The sequence below is a fragment of the Anser brachyrhynchus genome (assembly GCF_964034855.1).
Source record: "Anser brachyrhynchus genome assembly, chromosome: 3".
Lineage (NCBI taxonomy): Eukaryota > Metazoa > Chordata > Aves > Anseriformes > Anatidae > Anser > Anser brachyrhynchus.
In genome coordinates this window covers 57,862,974-57,890,833 of record NC_137696.1, presented here as the reverse complement: position 1 = coordinate 57,890,833, position 27,860 = coordinate 57,862,974, and the positions used below count along the sequence as shown (strand labels likewise).

At 34.2% G+C, this 27,860-nt stretch overlaps 1 protein-coding gene across 9 annotated transcripts in view; it reads right to left on the bottom strand.

Annotated features, from left to right (window-relative positions):
- The window catches only part of ESR1 (estrogen receptor 1), a 188,778-nt gene that overhangs the window by 57,956 nt on the left and 102,962 nt on the right, over positions 1–27,860 (bottom strand). For 8 of the 9 annotated variants that reach the window (XM_080588001.1, XM_080588002.1, XM_080588000.1 and 5 more), the window contains exons 3-4: positions 25,251–25,441; positions 10,943–11,059 (exon numbers count right to left, since the gene is read on the bottom strand). In XM_080588001.1, the coding sequence (XP_080444127.1) occupies positions 10,943–11,059; positions 25,251–25,441 (308 nt within the window). The remainder of the gene's footprint in view (positions 1–10,942; positions 11,060–25,250; positions 25,442–27,860) is intronic. The other variant, XM_080587999.1, reaches the window with a different exon arrangement.

The following is a 27,860-nucleotide window of genomic DNA, read 5'->3' as shown; positions in this document are numbered from 1 at the left end:
TTACCAGGAGAGGAAGGGAGGACAAAGCATATTCATAAATCACAGATTACGTTAACTCATGAGACACACTACAACGAACACTATATGCAGTTCTGTTCTTCTCATTTAAATACATATATATGTAAGATATAAAAAGGGATAAGTGAAAGACATGTAAGATTATCTGAAATGTGGAATATGTTTGGTGCAAGAAAGAGCTGAATTGATTAGGTCTGCCTGGCTTGCATGTAAGATACAAACCGACAAAATCCAGAGTAGCAAGATGATTAAGATATGAAGCCAGTGGAAGGTTCAGACCAGCTGATGAGGTTCTTCTTCACACCATGCAGAAACAAAGCTGAACTTGTGAATACATTAGATATTGGTATGACAGTGAAAGATATAGGTCAAATTTGTTGGAAAAAAGAAACCATCAAGGATTAATACATGCAAGTAGAGTACCTTTGGCTTGAGTCTCTATGCCATAGATTACTGGAAGGTAGGCAAGAATTTTTTTTTGTTTTGCTTTAAACGTATTCCAGCCGTGTCTTATTGTGTAAAACAAGGATATGATGATAATTTGACATAACAGAGGGCAGGTAGCAAATGTAAGCACGCTTAGTTGCTTAAAAATCAACTAGATTATAACTGAGAGCAGTAGTTTTATTTTTAATTCATCTGCACTGGCTTCTCTTCACCCTGAAAAACATGGTACATTGAGTGAAGCTGAACACAACCTGAATTTTGAAGAAATGCCCTGCACAAATCCATTTTTATGTTTTTATTTCATGAATAATAATAACAATAGTAAATCTAGGAAGCCTACATTAAATCTTGTAGAGAACAGATCCGAAAAAATAAGAAAGGGACAGTACACATTCCTTCTGCATCCTGTCAGAAACTTTTATGATGATGGACATAAAGGTCTTTGAATCTGTATTAGCATCACACTAGTAAGAGATTTATAGAAATTACTACTAAATTTTCACCTATCCCCTGGATGGTTACACAACATAGTGATTATATTATTCATTTTCTTGGATGAAATAGGAGTGAACATCTCTCTGAAAAATGTAAGTGCTTCCAAATCTCCTTCAGCTTAATCAAATTTTATCTCTTAAAAAAAAAAAAAAAAAGATAATAGTAATGCACAGTCACTAATTCAAAAAAAAAAAAGACAATTCTATTGAGCTAGTTTCATTGCCAAAAGTGACATGATCTGTAAGTTTCTTCTTTTTTAATATATGAATGCATTAATTTTGATTCCACAGTTCAGCCAATAAAGGAACTTGAATTGCCAGATGTTAAGAAAAACAATGTTCTACCAAAAATGGAAGTTCTGTGTACCTTACAAAAGCTCTCAAACAATTTCCACTTCATTGTAAAGCTAAAACAGGCAAGATTTTCAAAGACAGTAAAGCCTCGTATCTAAATTCAGCCATGGAGACAAGCTGCAAAACTGTTGAGCAATTGCATACTCCTGGAATTCGGTAGAACCTGATTAGCAATAAAATTGCATTGGGATTGTAGAATCAAACTTTAATCAGATGAAGCACTTCTGTAGCGTTTGCAAACAGGTGATTAAAATAGAACAAAAGATAAATTCTAGATTATTTTAAAAATATCCTAAATCACCAATGCATTGGACAAGCACTGCATCTCAGCCATCCAACAGTGGCTCTCAGCATGCATGCCATCACACAAGTTTGGCTGCAAACTTGTATAGACATCCCTGCAGTTGCAGCACATGCACATCTTAAAAAATAAATGCTAAAGGTTTTGAGAAAGCATAAGCCACTAGAAGGGGAAAGCTACCTTACCATTGGAAACGGGTGCCAGAGGGTAACAGAAAATCTGCATGCTCTTACTAAAGGCAAAGTGTACATTCTTACTCTGTGCTAATTTGTACTTGTGTCCACAAGCTAAAAAAAAAATTGGGGACAGTCTTTACATTCCTACATATTGCAAATGATCTGCAGAATCGTTTACTTATATTATGATACATACTTAACAGTAGTAACAAAAATAAAGCTTCAAAATTTTATTGAAGGCAAAGGATAGTAGTAAGACCACACCACAAGGTAGTTGAATATAAGTCACACAGATAATTTCTGTACTTTCTAACATTTCTAACACTTTCTAACATGCAACTTTGCAAAGAATCCAGCCAGGAACAAAGTTTCTTTTTTTTTTTTTTTTTTTTCCTGATGAGTGATAGGGATGTCACACCTGCAGTATTTTTCCTCAAAATATCTTATTCAGTAAACCTGGGTTTGTTTAGTTCTGTTTATCTTGAACTCACAACAACATAAAACTAAAATAGTTTAAAGTCACCACCTTTCATTAGTTCATTATCATTGTCTAGACTAGGACATAAAAATATATTCAAAAGCAACTGAAGCAATTTATTTTCTTAACTCTCCCTCAATAAATGTGCAAAAGTACAGCATATGCTGCTCAACCATAAGTGACAGCAGATTTGACTCCAGAATTCCAGGTCCACACAGTGGGATGAGACAGTATTTTGTCCTAGAAACTGCTATATAAAGTCTACTGGAGATAGGAGCTTCTATTTAACCTTTTATAAACAAATAATTTTATCTATTAAAATCAAAGTAAAGACTTAAAATCGTACAGCCAGCAAGCAAGAAAATTAAAAGTAACACCTCATGTTGGTATGCATAAGTATCTTGTGTATTATTTGATAAACATTTCAATTTAAAACTTTAGGCACACAAAAAGCTTTCTGTTTTTAGCATGTGTTAGCCCTGAAGCATACAAACAGAATATTTGTAGATAAAATCTTGGCTTCCACATTGTGATTCAGTGACAGTAGAAGGGCTTTGTAACAAAATAACAGAAGTTGCTTTTAATATTCGTAACTGATGCAGTAGTTTTCTACTTTTGCAAGGAAAATTTATGTTCCTTCCAATTGTATTTCAGATTATTCTCTACTTTTGTCAGTGGCCAGATGCTGATAGGTTTAGAGGAGAAATTCAGGGACGTAACAAGTCAATGAACTCTTAAGTCCTGTGCCTCTTTTTTCTGAAAGTACAACCAGAGAATCAGCACACTGTTGAACTCTCAGTCAGAATGTCAAAAATCAAAGACAAAAATAATCTCTATCACAATATCTGGCTTTTTTATCTTCTAACTGCTTAGAAACCACATAAATGATATGGAAAATGTTTCTTTTCAGCTCACTGTCTTTCCACTACTCACAGTGCTTTGGCATCCTACAGTTCCAAAGCTCAGCTCAACCACGTAGTGATAATGGCATCAGTAACTGCCCCAGCCATGGGCAGTAGAATGCAAGTACTGCATAAAACTCATTAGCACATAACTTGGAACTGTACCACTAATAGTACACGTGCCTTACTCTGGGAATCCTTGCAATAGTCAATGTTCTGCAAATTAACCTCCACTTTTTACTTGACAGACATTCAGATTACTTTTCAAGTATTTAAAGTAGTGGAAACACAGTAGATTTGGAAACTTGACAAGTCAAAATATAAAGGCAGGGTAAGTGCCAGAAGTGGAGAACCAGAGCTCTGTTTCTAGGCAACAAGCATATAAGCAATAGCTTCTCATTCATATCAGTGCTGTTTCATGTCTTACTGGAGCTAGCTTTCAAAACAAATAACTTTTAACACACAGAATACGCTCCTACTTAAAAACTGCCTTCTCAGAAATGAGTTTTTATCTTTGAAGTTTTTCCTGCTTTTTATTTATAATTAAGCCATGTATTGCTTATAAAAGTTTGTTTAATATTTACAGACAGTCTTTGACTGTAATAATTCAAGTCAAATGGAAGAAATAAAAGTATTACAACTAGATCATCACCCTGGAGCTGGGCCTAATCATTGAATATTATATTCTTCCAAAGCAACAGCTTTTTGCCAGTCTATATCAGTAGGTGAATATAGTCCTGAGAATTGGCTTAGACAGGCTCTTAAATCTCCATTTTTCCAACAATGGACAGAACAGAATCTGATATACCTCAATATTTGTTATGCCTCTCTCTGCCACAACAATTTACTGATACTGATTTTCAAAGTCCCCCACCAATTCAAGACATTCAAGATATATTCAAGAAATTCAAGATACTTCCTTGTTTGGATACCTCACCCAGTATTGGACCTGGATACAGTTCCCCTTTTTTGCAATTAAATTATGTTGGACAATGGTCATATCAGATGGTTGTACAGCACCTAATGCATAAACTAAACTAAACTAATAAAATAATAAAATAAAATAAAATAAAATAAAATAAAATAAAATAAAATAAAATAAAATAAAATAAAATAAAATAATAAAATAAAATAAAAATAAATTAAAATAAAATAAAAATAAAATTAAAATAAAATTAAAATAAAATAAAATAAAGACTACCGGACTGGAGTAGTGGCTGGTTAGCAGCCTACCAAATCAAGCCTGGGAGTTTAGGTGATGTAATCAAAAATAAAAATCCAGGGAATTTTTCATTTTTTTTTAATGGTTCTTATCTCTTTCCTAACTAGGACTTCTCACTCTATAATCAGTGCTACCTCTATTAAAAGAGAGAGAGAAAGAGATGCAGCAGTAAGGGGTGCCGGGCACAGGGCTTACATACAGAAATCATGGGTCTACCCCACGTTCTGCTCCACTAGTTTGCTTGGTGATTGTCACATTAAACATCGCACAGTCCTAGTATTCACATCAACTACTGTTAGCAAACAGACAAATGTAATTTGGGGTCTCTAGTGACTTTTCATAACTCACAGTTCGAGAACCAGTAAACTACTAACTACAGATAAAGGTCCAAGACATGCTTCCTCCTGATATGTATTTTGACATTCATTCTTTCTTCATAGCACATGTTTTAAAGAGTGCCACAGGATTTGTACAAGAGGGGCAACAGAAATTCAATTAATCCATCATTCAATTGAATCACTTTCAGTGCTGACCCTCCTGCACAAATCATACTAAATTTGGGCTGGAGTAATTATGGCAACAGCCCCATTTCTACATAATCCTTACAGTGAAGGCATAAACATTCTTGGGTTCACAATGAAACCTTTAAAATAACCAGATATTAACCATGATTCGGAAAAGCCAAGTCATTTTAGGAGTATGAGGCCATTAGTACATCTCTCAAAGAGAGAAATTGTAACTGCTACGCTTTAGAAATTAGATCTAATTTCTGATCTTTTCTGATCTTTTCAGTTACAACACCAGGAGCTACCTTCAGTATGGGCAAGCGGGAGACAGAGCTGGAGGCACAGCAGGAATCTTAAACTTCATTTTAAAACTATCAAAAATTTAAACAGGGACAATCTTTCTGCTGTATCTGTCATGAAGTAATATCACAACTAAAAAATAAATTTCTAATTAGGATCTTTAAAGAATGTAAATGGCCAAAAAGAGAATGTAAACAAATAGGTAGATATAATTGGCTTTACAATCTCAAAGAAATAGTATTCAATAGTAAAACATCAACAATTCTTCAGTAGTAAAATATTATTACATGACTAGCTAGAGCATATAAAGAAGCATAAAACAGGTTGTCAGGTAGGGCAAAATCTCTGTCCTTAGAGATTTTCACAACCTGACTGGAAAAGTCTTAAGCAGGCTGATCTGAATTCAGTGTTGAACCTTTGACCAGGTGGCCTGACAAGAGGCCTCCTGATGTTCCTTCCACCCTGGACTGTTCTATGAAGTAGAAAGAGAAAAAATATATTTGCAAAAACAATAATGTTTTCTTTTTCTTATTTTGGGGGCAGAGCAATGCAATATTATATTTCAATGGCAACAATCCACTTTGCATTTGTACAGTGGGGAAAAGGAAACATTTCACTAAAAAGCCAGATTTCCACTCCATCTTCTTTTCCAAGAGCCTGCTCTAAACTCACAAAACTTTGCTTCAAATGCTGCTTAAGTATATGCTTTCAGCCCATCAATTCAGCCCAAGGTCCTACAGTTACATACTTTTCCTCGTACATTTATCAGGCCCCACCTACACAGTTATTTGGCTGAGTACAGAACAGTATGTCCAATAAATATCATAAAGGTTCTCCTCAGACAAACCAAAATAGTTTCACATTGTTAAGCCATTTGCCCTCATTCACTAATTTCTATTTTTGATATAATATTTCATTAAAAGATAATTACATGGAAAAACAGAAAGTCTGGAGCCATTCCAGTGGTTGCATCAGACATAGATTTACCTGTGGTTCTGAGAATGATTTTAATAACTCTCTAACCTTTTCTTTTTTTCTTTTCCTTCTATTTATTTTGTTTCTAACCTTTTCTTTTTTTTCTTTTTTTTAATTTATTTATTTTGTTTTTTGTTTGTTTGTTTTTTAACATGTAAAAATATAGCACTCATCAAGGAAGTATAGCTCTCTCCATTTAAAAACAAAAAATCAGTAATGTTCTCTGAGGTAATGGAAAATTTGCCAAGTGCTTTTTATTTCCCTGTAAAATGTTGTCTTAAACTTAAGCAACATTGTCACACTGAACTAGACTGAATTCTCATATGGTTACAGTTGGGTACCTGGTTCAACAGAACGTAAGAGAAAACCTGAAAAGAGGAATGTTTTTTCCTCCCTGTTTCTAGTAGTTAATGAACGTTTCTATAGGCACCTGACTTGTGGTTATAGCACACTGCTACATCAAACAGACTTTTATTCCCTGGGCTGTACTGCAGTAATCTTTGAAGTCTTCTCAGATAATCTCTTTGGGCAGCACTGGAGGATGAAGGTTTCAAATACACTGTGATTTCATAGTCCAGAGAAATGACACTTCTGAACAGAGAATCTTCTCTAGACAATATGAAATTCAGGCTGTTCCAAAACAATAAATACCCGTAATCGTATTCATGATCACCATTTGGATATAGTAAATGAGCTCTCACTCCTTGATCACCATATTTAATATGTCTTGAGGTTGGGAAGCCATCAGCATATACCAGCTGACAGAATCATGTACTTCTCAGAGTCATTAAAAATACCTTACCAGGTAAATAATTGATTCTTCAGAAAGGATGTAGCATTTAACATTATAATGAATATTTTCATAGCCACATCAGCACCCTGTTCTGATCCCATAGGCACTTGATATTAAACCTGCATCAACACAGATGAAAGAAGAGGAAGAATGTAGCATTCTAATAACTAGAAATTCACATCTATTTATCACACTATAACATATTTAAGTGATAGGTAATAATTAAAGTCAGGTGAATAAGACCCTTTGGAGCCAAGCCATTAAAAAGTCATTAAAACAATGAAGTAATGGAGAACTAAGTCTATATTGGAGCAGAGATCACCTGGACCATATATACAGTTGGAGCTTCTGCAACAGCTGTGAAAACTGCTGTAGTTGCAGTTGGAGGACTGCAACTGCTGTAAATACTCCTTTTGGAGTCTGGGGGTATGTTGCAGGACCCCACACAGTGTGAAATATTAAGTTACGATACAATCATCCAAAGCAGAACAAAATCAGTCTTCATAAATGTATCAAAGGATCATATAAAAAAGCAAAGCTATTTTTCTCTGTTACCCAACCAAAAGAAAGAGGCACATGACAAAAAGCTTATTCCATGTGACTGCTATGTCCTCATATACAAACATAAGGCTGCACAGTCTAAATATTAACATATGATTTTAAGGTCTTTTTGGCTTATTCAGAAAAAGAGTATTTGGACAAAATATAACAGCTATAAACTCTGCCTCACTATAAACTTTGCCTCATATGCTATGTCACCAGAGAATCTATCAGTCTAATTGTCTCAAAGCAATGCAATAATGGATGCAGAAGGAAACACTTGCAAATATAAGAGGAGAGAAAGAAAATAGCTCTTCAGTATTGGAAGATATTTTTGAAAGACCAAAGAAAAGCTGGGTGAAAAGAATGACTAAATTTCCACACAACCTCATAAGTAAATGTTCCTACAGTAGAGCTCAAGACCCACTTAAAGCCTGCATTCTTCTGAATGAAGCCCTAAAAACACATTTCAACTGTGTCCACTCTATTAAAAATAATGTTAGATGAATTTTTTAATATTGCATTCAGTTAGATGACTTTCCAGGATTTAAACCTCAGAAACCAGAGCTTATAATTTATGTTTCAAATTAACCAGGAACAATTAATCAGGAACTCATCTAGCTTCTCCTGTTGGTACTGTAACTCAATAATATCAACTATTGTTCAGAAGTTAAATGACGGATGAAGTCACAACCTAGCAATGTTGGCAATATATTCAAAAAAAAAAAAAAAAAAGAATTCAGTGAAGAAAGAAAACAGATTATATTCAGAGAAAAGAGAGATTATAGAATTGTTCAAAAGGTCCTTCTAAAAGGTATATCATCCTAAGCATGTAACAATTATGGAGGTAAATATAAAAGTAAAATCTGACACAAAAGAATTTTTCTTTTCAAATGCATGATAGAACTAATCCTTTCAACAAGACAAATTCTTTTGTATGAACAAAACAAGATTATTTCAATTTAAAAAATATTACAAGACAACTATGAATTATTAAAGGAAAATATGGAACTTGAGTTAACCACAGCACTGTGTGATTCAAAAGTGATGAAGAGAAGCATTGTAAGAGACCTATTACAACAGAAAAGCTTAAGACATCTCCTCAAGGAAAAAAAAACAAAACAAAAAATGGAAAAACAAAAATCAAAGTTAACCAGATGGAATACCAAGAACATGCACTTAACCTTTATCTTCATCTGAGAGAAAATATGACAATTATCAAGCAGTATCTGGAAAAAAACACATATTCTTAGACTCTCATCTATGAACCAGTAACAAACTTCAGTGCATTATTAGTGGTCCTGTAGGAGCAGGCACAATTTATACATCTGCTCTCCTTGTTTGTAATACGTAAGTTTAGATTTAAAAAAAAAAAAAACTACAATATCAACTATTGTAAAATTTTCAGTGACTATAGAAATCTTGCATTATTGTAAAAGGAAAGAAAGAAGTCCACAGGAATTTACAAAAGTGTGGGCCACTGTACAAAACATAAACTTCAGAACACTTATATCAGAAAGAAAAAATAGCAGTCTGTTTTTTAGGGGGTGGGGGTCTTTTTTAATCTACAGAATGTTAGCTATGTTAGCTGAGAATTCTGAGCAATTTTAATGCAATTGAAAACATGTATGTACAGAACAGTCAAAAACAAAACATATCTTATAGAACAGATATCAAAGACATCAATCTGGATCATTAGTTGAATAAATAAGGAAAAATGGATGGAAAGGTGCCCAATTAAAGATGTAACAGCATCATAAAACATAATGATATATCTTAACATACATAATTATGTATCTGGCATATGTACAAGGGTCAGAGCTTAAGGCTGCGTGGCAAATTTATGTATGACATTTTCTTATATTTGCTTGTCTTGCCTGAAGCCTTTACTTCTTCAGACCATTGCTGTTATACTAATTATATAGATATGACTTTTAAGAATATCCACCAGAATATTAAGGTAGAAACAAAAAAACTCTGGATCCACAAACTCAATTTTATGAAAAATAAATGTCTACAGTCTTAAGCATTAGAACTGAAAAGAGCCTTGATGCCTTCCAGCTGTTCGCATCACTAAACTGAGAGTAACAAAATCAGTCTCAGCTCTTGAATTGAGAAAAATGCATATTCAACGTCAAAGCACAACGACACCTTTAATCTTTTCCTTCTGCTCTTTCTCCCGGAATTCCCAAACCTGGCCTACCCTGACTGCACAGACTGGACTTATAAACAACCATTTGTTGAGTGAAGGATAAACATAATGAGGTACACTTCGCTCTTGCCCCCAACACAGTTGATTTTTCTTGGAATAAGTAAACGTTAGTGTGCCACAAAAGGGAGAACCAATATACAATTTCACAATTATCCCCTTCCTACCATGAGACATGGGTTCTAATGTTTTAGTATTTTGCTAAATTTTCATGTAAAAATAGGTTTGGATAAAGCTAATGAATACTCTTCATTAATTAAAAAAAATCTGGAACTTTTAGTAGTCTATTATAAGGTTTTCTTCTGCTTTAGAGAAAATATTTCTCATATGAAACCCTATGATTTCCTATTCTTCTTAAATATTGATGTAAGGGGCTTGACTTTTTCAAAAGCATTAAAAATTGGTAACTTCTGTCTGCTTTCGACAAATATGCAGTACTGTAAAACAGAGGAGAAAGCCAGGTATCATGATCAATTCAAAACTGTTACAGAAAGAACTCTTCCATGTAAGAACACACTGTGGCAATTATTCAGTATTGTCAAATATTTCTAATTTTACCTCCAAAAGTTTAACACTATATAATTTTATAAAATAATTCACTGGTGTACCACTTCAGCCTAAGCATTCAGTGTCTAATTCTTCTTCTCTGATATCATTAGTACATAAGTATCTTTCAAGAAAGCAGCACCTATCTCAGTTTGTAAAAAATAAGTGAACCTTTCAGTTTTGTTGAAATTAATTTACATCTACAATATATGTACAGTACTGGAATAAATGAATTTACTTTCCCTTCCAGAACTAAATGAATAAGTATCAAATAACTCACAAGTTTATTTTAACAAATATGGACTGATCTGAGATTATTAGTGTTTTTCACAGTGAACAGCAAAATGTCATAAAATCTTGGGTTAAGTTTCATTCATCACAATCTGGTGTCTACCACAATAGACAAAATAAAAATAATCATGCATCAAAAATACTAACAGAAGAAGCACAGGTCCACCAAAGTCCATGTTCCTATAAGTTTTGATGCAAAATTTAGCTAAGAATAATAACATAAGATTTGGGATGTTTTTACTTTTTATTTAATTGCTCTTTGATTTAATAAACTTCAGATCAAAGAAAGTAGTTGCTCCCTGCTTTAGGAACCATATCATCTGTCCAATGAATTAAAAAACAGGAAGGCAGACACCAATGCTGAGGATTTGTTGGTTGCTGTGTACATACCACCTTTCATCATTCCCACTTCATAGCATTTTCTTAGTCGGCAGGCTTGGCAACTCTTTCTTCTGTTCTTGTCAATGGTGCACTGGTTAGTAGCAGGACACATGTAGTCATTGTGCCCTGTAAAAACAGAGGGAAAGTAATCACACTGTTACACACAGTCTCAAATCACAGACATTACAAACCTGCCTATAATACTTTATCTTATTTTTCATTGAGTATTTAGTACAGCATCTAACATCTCAGTTATCATAATCTATCCCAATAGATCTTAGTGAAGCTAACACATTCACAATATATTTATTCACAAGTTCTTTACAAGTACTATTAGAAACACATAAAAATACCTATAGAATAATTTTTAAAAATGAACAATCACAAAAGGTGATAGATAATTATAAACAAGTCACTTGACTTCCTTCTTCGTAGCCTAAGAAACACAACGCCATCTGGTTCATCTGCCTGTTTTCATGCTTAAGCAATATACTGCACAAAATGATCATAGGTTTATAGAATGAAAAAGGCTTATCCAATGAACTTTTTTAGATATCTACGAAAATTTAGGGCAATTTAGAAATTAAAAAAATAAAATAAAATAAAATAAAATAAAATAAAATAAAATAAAATAAAATAAAATAAAATAAAATAAAATAAAATAAAATAAAATAAAATAAAATAAAATAAAATAAAATAGAAGCAACACCTTTTAATTTACTTGCATATCACGGATAAATCAGTCTCTAATTCACTTCTTATTCACTTCTGTCATTATAAATTCTTAAATTACCATGTGGTGCAACTAAGTTTGGTACCAGTACCTTTTCCTTCAGAGATCCACTTCCTCATTTATTAGGCTCTGAACCTCAGTTCTTGCTACAAACATTTTCAGCATACCATAATTTGTTACTGCCAACAAACCTCTATTCTAATTTTCCCTTAAAAAGAAGTATCAAATATGTACTCAAGCCTTCTATTAAATTATTTTCCAAGTATAGATGAAGTTTAGCAAGGATAAAAAGACTATCCAAAATGATCTTATTGGTGCTTGGTATTCATCTAAACACAACTAAGGTACAGCACACAACGAAACAATTTTACTGCAGAACTGTTTGTTCTTTCTTTCAGGTCCAGGGATCAGCTTGAGGTAGAGTAGGTTGGAGGTTTGACAGAGGCCTTGGTCTCATCAATTCATCTATCCTTGACTACAAATTAGAAAATGGAGTAAAAACGAGTATCAGATTACTCCAGGAACATCTGCTCTTTAGTGCTACAAAACTGGGATCCAATCAAAATAAGCAGCCAAACTGTAAACTAGTTAACATGGTGACAGCTGACTACATACTCTCTCAAACAGACAGAATTATTATTTGTTAACTCTACTTTACAGAATGGTATATGACTGGAAAAAGCTGAGTCTTCCAGGACTGAGGTAAAGAGAGAGAACAGAAATTCAGCTCAACCTCACCATGAAAGAGCATTTTAATTTTCAGTTCCTCTGGTATGATACACACTGTTCTATATCTAATTCAAAACATTTCACAAGAAAAAGAAAGAAAAAAATAAGAAAAAAAAAATCAAGACAGAAAGAAAACAGCCACAACAGTATAAAAAATGCAGTATCTACAGGGAAAGGGAACAAAAAGGTAAAGCTTTATTTTTATGGAAATGTATTTTTATTAGGTCATACTAAACAGCAGCAAAAAAATAAAAATAAAATTATAGCACCTGTCCTCAACCGCCAGCCTTGTCTTATAAGCTGAGTTCTGAAATAAGGGGAAAGAAAGACTGAAAACATTAATTAATCTTTTTTTTAAATGAAGGAAAGCTTTGACATTCTATCTGATCTTCATCCTAGTGAAGTTAAAAGGTAATTTCACAAATGGAATGACTGCAGGCTCTGAATTCAGCAAGTCATTCAGAATATCATTTAACTCCATATAAGAAAAGCAGATAAATGGCCCGCTTAGGTCAAAGCTGAAGATGTGCTGTACCATGTTCGCTGTACCAGCAGATGCTCATAAGGTTCAACAATTTAAAATTTAAAAAAAAAAAAGTGACTATGCAAAAATCTAGTGGAACCACTATGAGCAGGATGGTCATTCTTTTCACAGTGTTTAAGTGGGTGATAACCTATCAATTTTCTCTGGACCCAGATCTCCTTATGCAAACTATTATGTTTTGGGAATGGATTTATAATTTGTAGAATAATATATAAAATAATCCTGACTGTGATCAAGCTACAGTCCCTATTGGAATCAATGTGATTCATACTACCTTGTTTCCATAGTTTATATTTTAAATATATGTTTTAGAGTTTAACTTAATTAGTCTGTTTTCATGCACACAACCTGCACCTTAGACATTCTTCTTCCATAGTGCTTGATCAGCTTCACAGGATAAAACCTGTAAAATTTTGAATGCCAATAAAAAGAAATATGTGTGTGAATAGCATAATTCTTCTGATTATGAGTGCCATAGCTAATGTAAATGTTTAGACTTTATATTAGCTGTAAGCCTAGTAAGAAGATAGTGCTTTTAATATTTCTTACAATTTTTGGTTTAGTTGAACCCACGTGTCTTCAGAAGACTAGAAAAAACATAAGCAACTTGGAGAAAATGTTAGATAATTAGAGTATACAGTAGAAATTATTATGAAATGAATAAGGGCAGAACAGGACAGAAACGAAGGAAGGAAGGCAAGACCATTTCCAGCTTCCTGACAACACCATCAGACTCGGTCACAGGAAATGAGGAAGAAAGTTTCTTTTGCAAGGAACAGACAAGAGTGGTAGTCTAGCTTGGGGTGGGATGGAATGGGAAAAGGTAGAACACAACTAAGAAATAGGTAAAACTCAAAGATTACTCGTGGTTTTAAGTAAAGTAATATAACTTAATTACTCTGCTGCAAGGTGTATTGTCTTTTAATTATTCTATTTTTCATTTTATCCTTAAAGCTCATCTCTTGGCAAAGCTGATTCTGAACAATCTGACATATTAGAAGGGATTTAGTAGGGATTTCTCACTGGTAGTAATCATTAACCTGACAGTGTGTCACATTAACAGGTGCTCAACTGCCCTACCCCACATTTTTGTGGTATGCAAACAACAATATAGGCTACAGGAGAGACTAATTAGATCATTTGGATAATTGGTATCACAGGAATGCTGAGAGGAAGAAATGTCCTTGGTGATCACTGATACTTATAAATGGAAGCACTTGGCTTCTCTGGTCTTACTGTTTTACTGTGTTTTTTTGTTTGTTTTTTTTGTTTGGTTGTTTGTTTTTGTTTTTTGAAAATAAATTACTAGATAGTCTACACAAAAATAAAGGCACTGAGTTTTCTAGAGTAAAGCCACTCTATTATATATATGACCTTGGTTTAATCTCCACATAGCTCACATAGCTGTTAGTCTAAGGGCTCTCACAGTACATGTGGTGTATGCAATAGCAGAGCATGCTTGAATCAGTGGGAGGATGATTTATCTGTGAGGATTTCAGTCAGCAAAACACTTCATATTTCTTTAAAGTTAAGTGTTACTACATTCAGCAGAACATTTAAGCATCTGTGGACTTCTAGCTAGTATTCCCAGCATATTGTATATGGCTAAAGCTAAGTTTGAGCGTTTCACTGAATTGCATCTTTGAAGACCTGACTCCATGTTCTCCTGGACCAACAAGGATGAAAATTAGGGTCCTATTAATATATTCACATTAATTAGCATAACACAGAAACGGGCAGTTCCATATTACATTTCAGTAACCATCAAGATTAGCCTGAGGGCATGATTAGTTTAAGCAGCACAGAAGTTGTACAAACAAAATGAATCAAAGCAACGAACATGTCAACATGTCAGGTTAAGAATGCTTAAATGACACTTAATTGTACAAAGCCAATATAGTAACATTTTTAGTTAGGTAAATTTTGTGTGAAACCTAAACTGATGTAGTTGAATTGACACACACCGTACATTTCAAACAAAGCTAGGGAGTATTATTATCATTTTACTGACATGTGCTCTTCATTTTATTTATTTATTTATAATTTCAATCCTCACATCAAACAAATCTCTTCAACTTTCTTTACCTATCTACATAAGGCATCTAACAGGTTAGCCATTACCTGGAAGCACCAAGTTGTTCTATGATCCTATTCTGATAGTGAAATTAGCAGAATTTCATAAATGCAGGTGAAATGAAGGCTACAGTGTGGAGTTTATCCACACATTAATGTACAAATCAAAGAACAGAGTGATGAGTTGGTGGACTGGGTTTCAGAAAAATAAAACCTTAGAAAGAATAGCCTCAACAGCAAGAAGAAAATTTTCATAAACTGTAAGAAAAAATGCACGTGGACAATAGTATAACTGTATATGCTAACCCCATGTGAACAAATGTTGAATGTAAAATAAAACGTTATACCAATTTTAAGTTAAAGTGCCTCAGTAAAACTCCATATTGGTTTTTAAATCCTGGTCTGTCCTAACGGGAATCACAAAAGAACAGAAGGTTATGCCTAATTCCTATATAAGCACAGACACTCACATTCACAGCTTAATTACCCTCAGCAAGGTCTTTGGATTTGGAACTTGGGTTCTCTTAACAACTACCCAGCCCTGCTGAGAAGATGAATAATTTTCTGTTTTTAAATACACAAGGCATTTCTATATACAACAGTAAGGAAAAGGGCCTAGATTGTAATATATACTTTCTATGCATCCTGCAAGGAAGTCCTCCTTCTACACACATCTCTGACAGAAGGATCACAGAGCCACTAAAGAATGAGAAAGGAAGAAAGGTCAAAATCTATATATTCTGTATTATGCCATGAACTGAGTGTTCATTTTCAAGTGGAATCTTCTGGTCTTTGCATATGTATAGCACTGTTAACATGAGCAGTTAAATCAAGTGAAATGATTGTGATACTGATCTTTCCTTTATCCTTTCCATATACTATTCAGCTAGCAGGAAAAATTAAAAAAGAATGAGAAGAGACACTGCTTGAACATACCATACCTGCTGTCATCTCACCAATTCAGTAACTCATGAACATATACATTGAGAAAGAGTAACATATAAAAAGTAAAACACTACTTTAGCTGTATAACTATATAAATGTAAAATTATATTTTCTACCCCAGCAGATGATTTTGAAGTTTTTCTTATTGGCTTTAGTTCTAAACATTGAATTGGTGTTTCATCTACCATTTCAGCCTTGTGACTCTGTATGCGAAGTCTAGTTCTATCCCAACTCCATTCCTGTCTTTTTTAATTTTAGACAAGATAATAAAATAGGAAGCATGTTTTTTTCCTCATGACATATAAAAGACACTAATCTAGATCCAAATCTCTACAAAATCTGGCAAGGAGTGTGACATATAGTTTCTGTTTCCTTATCTGATAAATCACAATTGTTTTTAATCCTTGGAACATGATTAAAACAACAGCTGTTAAAAGAAAAAATCCCACAATATATTACTTACAACCATCTCAATATGGTCTCTGCAGGGACAAAAACCATTTTCAGAGAGAGTCACAGGCATGCCATGAACATCTTATTCCTGTAGATTTGGAATGATATCTCAGGCATTTTTTAGCTTCAGTTTATTTGATCTAAAATGGGAAGGGGAGGATTCTACTACAGAAAACTCCCACAACTAATGAGGCCAAAAAGTAAAAACAATTGCAAATTATCCTTGTACACTTAAAATCCAATAGGGTTTGGTAACAGGAAAATTAGCATATCTCTATTTTTATTGCAGGTATGTTTTGGATTCTCATGAGACCTATTGAATAAGTTTAGCTGGTCTTACTTTATATTTGGATCCTTGGTAACTGAATGTAAAGTTTGCACAGAGCTGTAGTGTATTTATCCACACAGTTACCCCCTGTAAAAGAAAGTGCCATTTATTTTGTTAAAATATCATATAAATCTTTAACATCAGCACTCCAACAGAATCCCTTTGTTGCCTGTGAACTACATTCTCATGCAAAATAAAACCAAGTTATGTTACTCTTTCATTTATTGATATGGAGCACTGATATGTGCTCATTGGGTTGCTTATATTCTAACATCATCCATACTCTATATTATATTCATCCATTTTATATTCAGATGGGTCAACAAAGACAACTTATTCTGTTGCCCTACATATCTTCAGCCACACTTTAGAGTGGGGAGTACCTGTGTTATTTATAACAAAGGAAGTCCAACTATTTCAATAATTTGTAACTAAACTAAAATCAAGTCTGTGAGAGATATATAATCTTACACAAAGAATGCAGACAATGAGAGATCTTCTAGAGCTGTTACTAAATTATTCCAGCAGATAATTGCCATTCTAATTCAGTGATTTTTTTTCTCTTTTTTTCTTTTTTTTTTTTCTTTTTTTTTTATAACCCTGAACTAGTACTAATACTTCCACAAAGTTTTTTAATAGTCTCATTTTGGAAATAAATTATATCACTTCATGCACTTCCAATAGAGTTATTATTTAAGTCATTTTACACAGTTCTGTGTAGTTTGATTTCCACTTCTCCAAAGAGAATTCAAAGGATAAACTTAACCTGCAGAAAGTCTGAAAGTTCAAGTGAGTGAAATTTATGGAATAAGTTTGAATCAATAGACCCATACAAGTTAAAAGAGGTTACAAAAACATATTTTCTTTCATACCCTCTGAAACCAAATGAAACAGTTACGCACTTTCCTGATGGACACAAAAGCATGTCCTCTTGTTATTTGTAAATGTCAAACTCTTTTCTTTTTCTTCCTCTTTTTTTTTTTTTTTTTTTTTCCCCTAGTGGATATAGTGAATATTTTGAACTGCTGACAGGCCAAGCACTGAGCTAGGAATAATGTTTGCAAATTAAATATTACTGAAATACTTGCAACATGAAATACTCTTTAACTTTACTTTGTTGCTTGATGAGACACAACAATAAAATATAATATTTCAGAGGAAGTAAAACACCATTAAAGCTAATAATACAGGTTACATCAAGTACAGTCTCCAAGTGCTAGGAATTTTGTCTAGGATGGAAAAAGTTTTGGTCTTGGTGGAGGAAGAACCCATAACCGTTTATAAAATCAGATAACAATAAGTGAGAGTTCTCTACTTTCTGGTAAAGTATGCTGCTCAACTTCAGAAAGGCTTTCAATATAGCCTAGGAGTAACATTTCATATGTCAGCTATCTATAGTTTAGATTATGTCAGAAAACTGATCTTGGGGAGTAACTACCAGAATTCAATGTTACAGTGGAAGCTGATATTGAATGAGGCTTCATATTGTCTCTCCTAGATCAAGTCCTTCTTCAGAAATGGGTAATAAAACCATATTTATTTCATTAAATGTTATTCACTGGTAGATGATCTTTATGTGTGTTGTAAGAACAGAGGAAAGACCAGACTTCTCTGCTAATCAGACAGAAATAAATCTGAAATAAATGGCAGGAGTCCACAGGAGTCTACAGAATAAGAGTTCAAAATAATCGTGGCAAACTGGTCAAGCATAGCACATGGGGAAGGAAAAAAAAAAAAAAAAAAAAAAGAAAACAGAGCAAAAGCAAAGACCAGTAAAAATCGTTGCATTAAAACAGGAATAATCAGATGCACAAAACAAGTGGTTTCTTCTGTAGAAAAAAACAATTGAGTTTATTCTGCATCACACACTGATTGCATGAACAGTGCCATGCTTTGATAAATAAGGCAAATATTACAGTGGGACAGAATAGAACAACATAGAGGAATACCATTGGCTAGGTATGTAAGATAATCCTATTGCTTTGCTCAGCATTGGTAAAGCAACATATAGATAGAAAACATACCTCAAAAATAAAAATAAAAGAAAAAGCGGGACACAGTACAGAATCTCCAAAGTATCACAGAATCACAGAATGGTTAATGTTGCAAGAGAAGTCTGGAGGTCATCTTGTCCCACTCACCTGTTCAAACACGGCCACCACAAACAGGTTGCCCAGAACCATGTCCAGATGTCTTTTGCATATTTCCGAGGAGGGAGACTACAAGCCCTCTGGGCAATCTATTCCAGTGCTCAGTCATCCGTACACTAAAGAAGCATTCCCTGATGTTCAGAGGAAACCTCCTGTGTTCCAGTTTGTGGCCATTGCCTCTTGTCCTGCCACTGGGAACCAATGTATAAAGCCTGGCTCTGTCCTCTTTGCACTCTCTCCTCAGGTTTTTACATACATTGATGAGATACCCCCTGAGCCTCCCCTTCTCTAGGCTAAAATGTCATAGGAGAGATGCTGCAGTCCCATAATCAACTTCATGGCCCTTTGTTGGACTCTCAACAGTATGCCCATGTCTCTCTTCTACTGAGGAGCCCAGAACTGGACAAGTAGAGCAACTAGATTAGAAAGCTAGATAACAAAACCTATGAGAAAAGGTTGAACAAACTGGGTTTATTCAGGTTAAGTAAAAATAATGTATCTTTAACAGTGTGGTAACACTCTTTGGTGCTCTACAGGCTGTTGAAGGGGAAAAGAGAACAATTTTATTTTTATTTTTTTAATTTTTCTGACAGACAGGAAAATAAATGATGAGCTTAACCTGCAGGAAGGAAGATTCAAATTTCATAGTAGCTTTCGGAGATAAGGAGAGTTAAACAATGGATCAGGGTACAAGTTTTAAGGAAGCAACTAAACAAACATATGTAAGGAGTCAGCAATAGTTGATCCTATCACAGGACAGAAAGATGGACTAGGGCTCAAGGTTCACTGCAGCCCAATGATTTGCTTAGACCATGAAAAATAAGGAAACATCTTGGATGCAATCATCTTAAATCACTGTCATATCTACGCTGTAGCATTTAAAACTCACTGGAATACTACCACTTTCAAATGTCATTGACTAGGAAAAAAGAAGCATTGACACTTACTTTTTAACAGCCAAGTTTCTGTAACAAGATCACCATTAATTAGGATTCTGATATTCAAAATACGCATTAGGAAGCAATGACCAGAGCATGTATTTAACTCAAGAGGCTCTAGAAAATATATACTAAAAACACAAAAATAAAACAAAAGAAGTTCCAGATGAAGCTGGCTGATCACAGGTGATTAGGACTGTCACAATGATTCCTAAACCCTTCTGGTATTTCCAAATACACATTTTCTGGACTTTGAACTTCTAACAGTCACCTACCTCTTAAACTGGAACTGAGTATTTTCCACCCTGACATTAGATACTGGTCTGCAGTCCCTGTTTATAGGCTGTGTTTGCCTCTGCAAGTCCCACTTAGGCTTATGTCCTATAGTTTTGCTCTTTCTACTGATAACTCATAGAATCAGCATACAAGCAGTCTTATTAGGGAGTTTCTGTCTTCTTGGCTGCAGGATCAGTACAGAATTTGCAACTGTTATCAAGCAGATTACAAAAATACCATGACAACAGAATGTAATAATGGAAAGTTATAGGGAAGATTTCATAACACCCCCCTCAAACTGGCAATATTTCAGTTGCTGCACTGCAGCATTACTTAACCATCCACTTATTAGGCATGCTTTACCAGAGAAAGTCTTCTCCTCAACTCAGATGAAAATATGTGTCTTACTACCACTCCTAGCACTAAAATTTGAACTACATACTTTGAATAGAGCACAGCTCTATCACTGTGAAGCTAAAACAATTGATAACACTCCAAGACTACTGCCAAAACTCTCCTACTTGATGTTCGCAAGGCATAACCATTAACTACAATTGATGTTCAAGACACACAACTAAAATACTTTCCAGCTTCAAGAATTCCTGCACTTCAAAGACCACTATATCTCTGTGATTCAAGACACTAATGGCAATCCTCTGCAATTCCTCAGCATGGCAATTCATACATTCTCATTTGCCAGCCTATTCTTGCCGGGCTGGTACTGCTTTGCATCATGCAGTAATTCTTAACTAAATATTTATGAAACTTTCCAGATTTTTGTCTGAATATACAGCTGTGAGGAAAAGGCAGAGAAGGTGCACCTGAAAAAAAAATCAGAAGAGTTTATGACAAAAACAGGAAAATATAAATGGGGATTTCTAAGATACTTTGGCAGTTCTCAAATCAATATATCCTTCAATGTAGAGTTACTGCTCAGTTTTCCAAATTCCTTTTCCCCCAGGGCAGGTTCTAAGCCCCTTAAATACAGGCATTTGTTGGATGCTAGTCAGAGATGCTAGGATTAATTTCTTCCTGTCCCTTTGGTGGCTATCTAAATAACAAGAGAATTAGAAGGAGGGGAAAAGAATGTGTGAGTCACAAGGGGATTTTTAATTTGTAAATGGCATTTGTAAGGCTGATTTTGAAACAATTCATCCAATTCTGATATCTAGATTTTAAAGAGGCTATTACAGGGGAATTAGAAAAGGTCTAAAGACAAAGGAAGTGATTCAGAAAATAGAAAGATATACAGTGAGTGACTCAAGCACTTTTGTTTACTTAAGATATCAAGGTGATTTGACTGTAACAACTTAAGTTGTAAGAACCTCCCACAGGGAGGAGATACTAGGTACTAAGACTAGTTTGTGGATGTGATATAAAAGCCAAAGTAATTTAAGGTAAATAGATTTTTTTAGCAGGTGGGAGGACATTAGAATAAACAATCATCATAGGAAAGCTCTTGAGCTGACAGATCAAGGCTGGGCATCTTCTAAAAGATTTACTTCCATCAAGCTACTGGGCTCTGCACATAGATAGCATATAAAGTTTATATTGAGAAGAGACCAGACTTAATGATCTAATGGCCCCTTTTGATCTTAAAATCCATAAATATTTTAATAGAGAAGTACAGCATGCTGTGATGTGACTGCTTGTTATGCCTCTGGATTCAAGTCAGTTGACCAAGTACATTCCTGAAGGCTACATATGCTGGGCAAAGAATAAAGCACTCTTCTATCACCAAGCAACACACTGTTCTTGGTGTCATATGATTTTTTCCTCACATAAAACTTTATACATTAATATCAGTCTGCACTCTGTTTTTCTCAAAACAAAGTCCCAAATCACTTTTGTGACATAAACTAACAAAATGGACTGACATTGGAAATTTCAGCAGGCAGTTGAGATTTTCACCAACCATTTACTATTTAAAGAAAATTGAACAGTTGCAAATATTGAGAGACAAGTACTAATTCAGGTTGCCTTCTAAGCATTAACTGTTGGGGAAAAAAAAATAGCATTTAAATTTCACAAAATATCTCCAGAACCATTCCAAACGCTCTAGATAAAATTAAAAATGAAGCTATCCATCTCCATTTCTGGTAAGGTCCAATGTAGATGTGAGTTTTCACAAAATTTTAGTAGTTACTTATGCAAATAGGTAAACCAAACATATCACTGAAGATAACATTACACTACCCCATACAGCTCATTCATGTCTGTACTCACTCACTTTTTCCTGTGGTTCTATTAAGAACCATATAGTAGTTTTGACTACAATGTATTAAGAACATCCATCTTCATTATGGCAATTCTCCTATGAAATCTCTAACGTGAAACATAAAAATAGCCAGTCCACTCCGTATCTATACATATATTGGAAAATACAGGACAGTAAAGAACAAAAGTAACACGGTCCTTCGGCATTTAAAGACATTCTATACACAAAAAGAAAAATAATTGCTGAAAAAGTACTGTATTGCTTTTGTTTATTAAAAAAAAAAAAAGTCCTATTTGCCTCAATACAGTTAAATCATATGATTCCCAGAAAATTCTTTACCCTTTTTTAGGAATATATGTCATATATACAAGGGAGATAAAATATTTACTCCACACAGTCTTCTACAAATTAGTAATATTTGTTCCTAGATATCCAATCACAATCTCTTTAAAATTATTACCATATGAAAGGTAAATGGCATGTTTTTGCATGTATATTCAGTCTAAAAATAACTGACATTCCTGTAAATTGGATACACATCCAATGAGAATATGTAATTGCCAAAGCAGACATCTTTTCCAAATCCTGCAGGAAATACAAAAACTCCCTTAGTTCATCAAGACCAGGCACCTATGACTTTAAAATCCCTTTAGAGGGCTTTTTATACTATCTGTGATCAAAAGATAATAATTCTTTCACAAGTATTCAAATCCTTGGATTATTTTTTTGATATTAGTGGATGTCATTTCTTATGACAGCTGTTGTCCAAAAAAAGATGTGGATCGACTGGAGAAAGTTCAGAGGAGTGTAACAAATGGGATCAGAAGTCTAGAAAACATGTTCTGCAAAAAGAATTGTGTTTGTTTAGTCTAAAAAAAAAAAAAAAAAGACTAGAAGACTCAGGAAAGATATGATAACAGTCTTCAACTATGTAAAAGGTTGTTACAGTAAACTTTCTTCATGCTCATGAGGAATAGGGCAAGAAGGAATGGGCTTAAATTAGAGCAAGCATGAGTTAATAATTAAGAAAAGCATTTTATGGGACACTGAAAATTTAAGCTTTACATTTTTAAAGCCTACATACTTAAAAATTATATTAAGTATGTAAATGAAGCAAGAACTAAATTTACAAATTAGCATGTACTGTAGCACAAACAGATAACAGATCTATTGTTGAGGACTGTAAGATTTATACACATAGAGACATAGAGACTAGGGCAGAATTACCCAAAGTTTTTAAGTAGAGCCATGGAACTCAGTGAAACAGTCAGACGCATTTCTTCATCTCTAAAGGCCAAAATCTGAAGATCTGTTCCATACAGGTATTTGATAACTAACTCTTACTTTTACATAAGAATACTTCAATTTTGTTTTGTTGATGGGTCACCCACAAGCAAGTTACACTGGTACGAAATTAAGCAATTTATTCTGTCTACTTGGTATTGATCTAAATGATAAATATAAGCTAGGAAAGAAGACAACATTGTTTAAAAAAAGGGTGTTTTGGGTAAGATGACTTAGTTCAATTCGAGTTCAAGTACAGAATTCCAAAATTCTAGAAATAATTCTGATTCAGTCAGGGGACTTAAAATGAAAAAGCACTCAACTGGAGGAACTGTTGTCCCTACCTCACAAGTTTAAATATGTCATTCTGATGTTAAGTAAAAAGCATTTCATCCTTTCTCCCTCCAGTCTGGCTTATTATTGACCTCTGGCTGTAACCACTCTTTTCTAAAAATCACTTAGATGAATTTGGAAAAGCAGAAATACAAGTAACTATTAACTAATCACTGACATTCAAATCATTTCATCAATGTCTACCCTGCAGCCAATCTTTCACTTTTTTCTATAAGCTTGGAAAAGTTCTTGAGCTGAATGCTGGAAGTCTTATTTAACCCAACTCGGCAGTAGTCTTTCGACAAAACAGGCAATAATCACACCTAGTGATATAAGGTAAAAACTGGTTTTTGCTACGTTTACTTCAAAAAAAGAGCTACAGGAATTTCTGTATGTGTATATCACCTGGGAATGTAGAAAACTATAGAAACCTAACAAAAGCACAGCACTTTGCTAGTTTTCTAATTATTTGGAAAGGAAGAAATTTGTTTTATATTCATCTTCACAGTAATACTTAGATACTGAATAAGATATTCAGTAGAATCACACTTTGGTCTTACTCAGTTGTGTTGAAGAAAGCAAAAAAAAATAGCCATTCCATACATGCCAGGGATTTTAATCAAGAATTACCTTAGTCACAGTAATTAACGCTGTTTCTGTTCAATGTCCTCTAATCCAGTGGACATTTTACACAGAACACTTTTAGCCATGACAAGACTGTGAACTATATCATTCTGTGTATAGTTCAAAGCCCTGCTTTACTGGGAGATGCAAATATTATTTCTTCAAGGATACATTCCTTTTTAACCTTGGGTCTCAAAAGACATCTCAGATCTGCAAGTGGCTGAGGGTTGGAATGAACCATTTTGCTAAAGGAACATTGAATTAAGATTAAGAAATCAACCAACATTAATTAATCTTCATCTGACTAGGAATTCTCAAAAACAAACAAAAAAAAGTTTTGGTTAGGAAGTTAATCACAGAAAAGAGATATACATAGACTGAAAGAGTGATCATCTTGATCCAATATGGATTTTTAAATTAGATTTCTCACTACCTCCATAGTCAGACATACAGAAACCAAGATGAATACACAGAAGCTTTAATCTTCCCTCATTAATCTTGGGCTAAATAACAACATAATATATAACTGTTAGAAACATTCACCAAATACAGAGCAAAACGTATATGGGAGAGCACAGTAGCTCCTAATGAAAATCCAATAAATGTCATTGTCCTGGGCTCAGGCTGCAATCTCAGCTAGCTTCCTCAGGAGTAAACAGTTAAGGTGACTCACTTGAACAGCTTATTACCTTGAATACTCCTTTTGAAAAAAGCTTTGCAGCCCTCACAAGACCAGACCCCATAATGGTAGCCTGAAGCATAGTCGTTGCACACAGCACAGTACCGGGTCTCCTTGGTGGACTCCATGGATAGGCTCCCTTTCTCGTTAGTACTGGACATCCTCTCTCGGATGCTGTGACGCCTGCTATCAGAGCTTGGCCTGTTAAAAGCAAAAAAAAACAAACACAACTTTTTCAGCATTGTTAGGTCTCATCCACTCCTAAAGACTGAGAAAGAAAGAGGAGCACATCTAATTTTGAAACAAGAGATCACACACACCCCCCCCAAAAAAAAAAAAAAAACCTTGTATCTTTGTATCTCTTTCTTTTCTATTCTAATTGGAAAAGTGAAGAACTAATAAGATACAGAGAAATTCCTCACAAATCAAACTGATGTTATTAGGCACTGCACCTTGAAAAAAAAAATGCTATTTGATAAAGTAATCAGTTATTCTCAGGATATTACAAAAGAACAACCACCCCACCAAAAACAATAAAAAAAAAATTAAAAATGTGTACCTGCTCCTGTCCCAAGGGTTCAGCATGTCTGCAGTATCAGTAATGAGTCTGAGAATCTAAAGCAAAAATTGCCTAATATTTGCAACACAATTTGCAAGTCACTTTTGCAAGGCTATTTTCAAGGCTTATTGCCCAATTAGAAATCAAAACTCTCCTTACATTGTCAGAGGTATAAAATAATTCCTGTTCTCATTATAAAGCAATTTATACAAAAATGAAGCGTTTTTACCACTAGAAAAGTCAGAAAGCATTAAAAGCTCTTGCCAAAGAATTTCTGTTCTAGTAATATCCAGAGCCATATGTGCAGTATGTGCAATACTGAATGAAAACTGAAAAAATCTATAGCATAAATGGCAATCAATTCACATCTGGTAAGAGGTTATTACAGGTAGTTGCTACAGGCTTGGTAAACAGGACTGTGAGATGAGAGGATGTGAAATTACCAAGAGGAAGAGCAGTGATCTCTGAGATTGCTCCTGGAAGGTAAACAGCTCTCACATGACATGCTCTGCAGTAAGAGTCTGCACTACAAATTGTCCAAGACACAAATCCATTTGCGTGTGACAATATCATACAAGTTAAAGCATGAAGAATCCTCCTGTTTACAGTCATTACCCACTTATCATGCATGTTTTAATTGCTGGTTAGTAAACAGATGTCTCCTATCTCCCCTTGGTTCCAACCTTTTCTGAAACATGTTTTTGAACTAGGAAACCCAGGCTCTACTTCAGATTTCTCCATGTATACTTAAATTTGCCATATTCCCTTCTTCAGTGCAGAAAAACTTCCTGTGTTTTGATGAACTGAGGCATCTGGCACCAACAGCACCTCCTGCTCCAAACTAATACTCCCCTACAGCTTTCTGATGACTCTTACACTAAACCGTTCTCTTTCATCTAGGCAAAATTCCCCAAAACCTCCTGCTACAGTCTATCTCCTGAAAGCTTTACACCAGACAAAGCCACCCATACGATCTCATGTGAGCTGCCAGCCATCCTCTGGAAACTTTTTATACATACTCTCTGTCCCAAAATATGATATATTTGCATTGAACAGTTTTGCATGAATAACAGTTATTGGAGAAACAAATGGCTGTGCCATGTTAGACAGCACAATCTATTACTGGCATCATTCAGCAAATCCACATTTTTAAAACCAAAAGTTCTTTAACAAACTTTATATACCAGCTAATTTTGGAAATTTATTTTAACATTTTTGTTTTCCTTAGGACCCGTGCAAGATGGAAGAAACTGCAAATGAGGAAATGCTGACATGGCACAACCCTGGTTCTTAGTGATGTGGGAAAACCAGAGAATCTCAGAATCTGACAACATGAGTTTACCAAAGTAGGAAGGAAAAAAAAAATAATAATAATAAAAAAAAAGATAAAATCATTGCCTATTTCCAATGTTAAAATGTGAAAAACATATCATTAATAAATCATTATATATGCAACACCTGCATATTATGTGTAAATACCTTTCCAAACCTGCCAAACCTAGATAGTTTTCTTATTTTTCTCCAGGTCTGAATCTTCTTTTGAATTTGCTTTATCTCAGTGCCTCACTTAATTGACTCTTTTTTTCTACTGAGCACTGATCAGAGATGTTTCTCATATTCTCTACCCCATTCCCTCTTGCCTGCAGCTAGATCACTTAATCCATCCCTTTAGTACAAATTTAAATTAACCAAGATGAAGCATTTTTAAAAATATATATTTAGATGTGTATAACTACAAGAATATTTTAAATATTACAATTTAAAGTAAAAGTGCAAGCAAGCAGATAATTGCCAATATAATTTTACCATCAATAAACTATTCTGGTAGTCATACATGACTGACTACCTCATAGATATTCATAAATGTGGATCTTTTCTTCAAAACTGCTACAAATACGCATGTTACAGGGTTCCCAAAATAATATTCATATCAATAAGAAATAAAAATAAAAGTCTAAGTTTTAAATTAACTTTAAAAAGGACATTAAAATGCTAAAATGGAGAAAATCTCAAGTTCCAAAACAAGTGCATTTCTGTGGACATGTAGTACATTTCCAACAC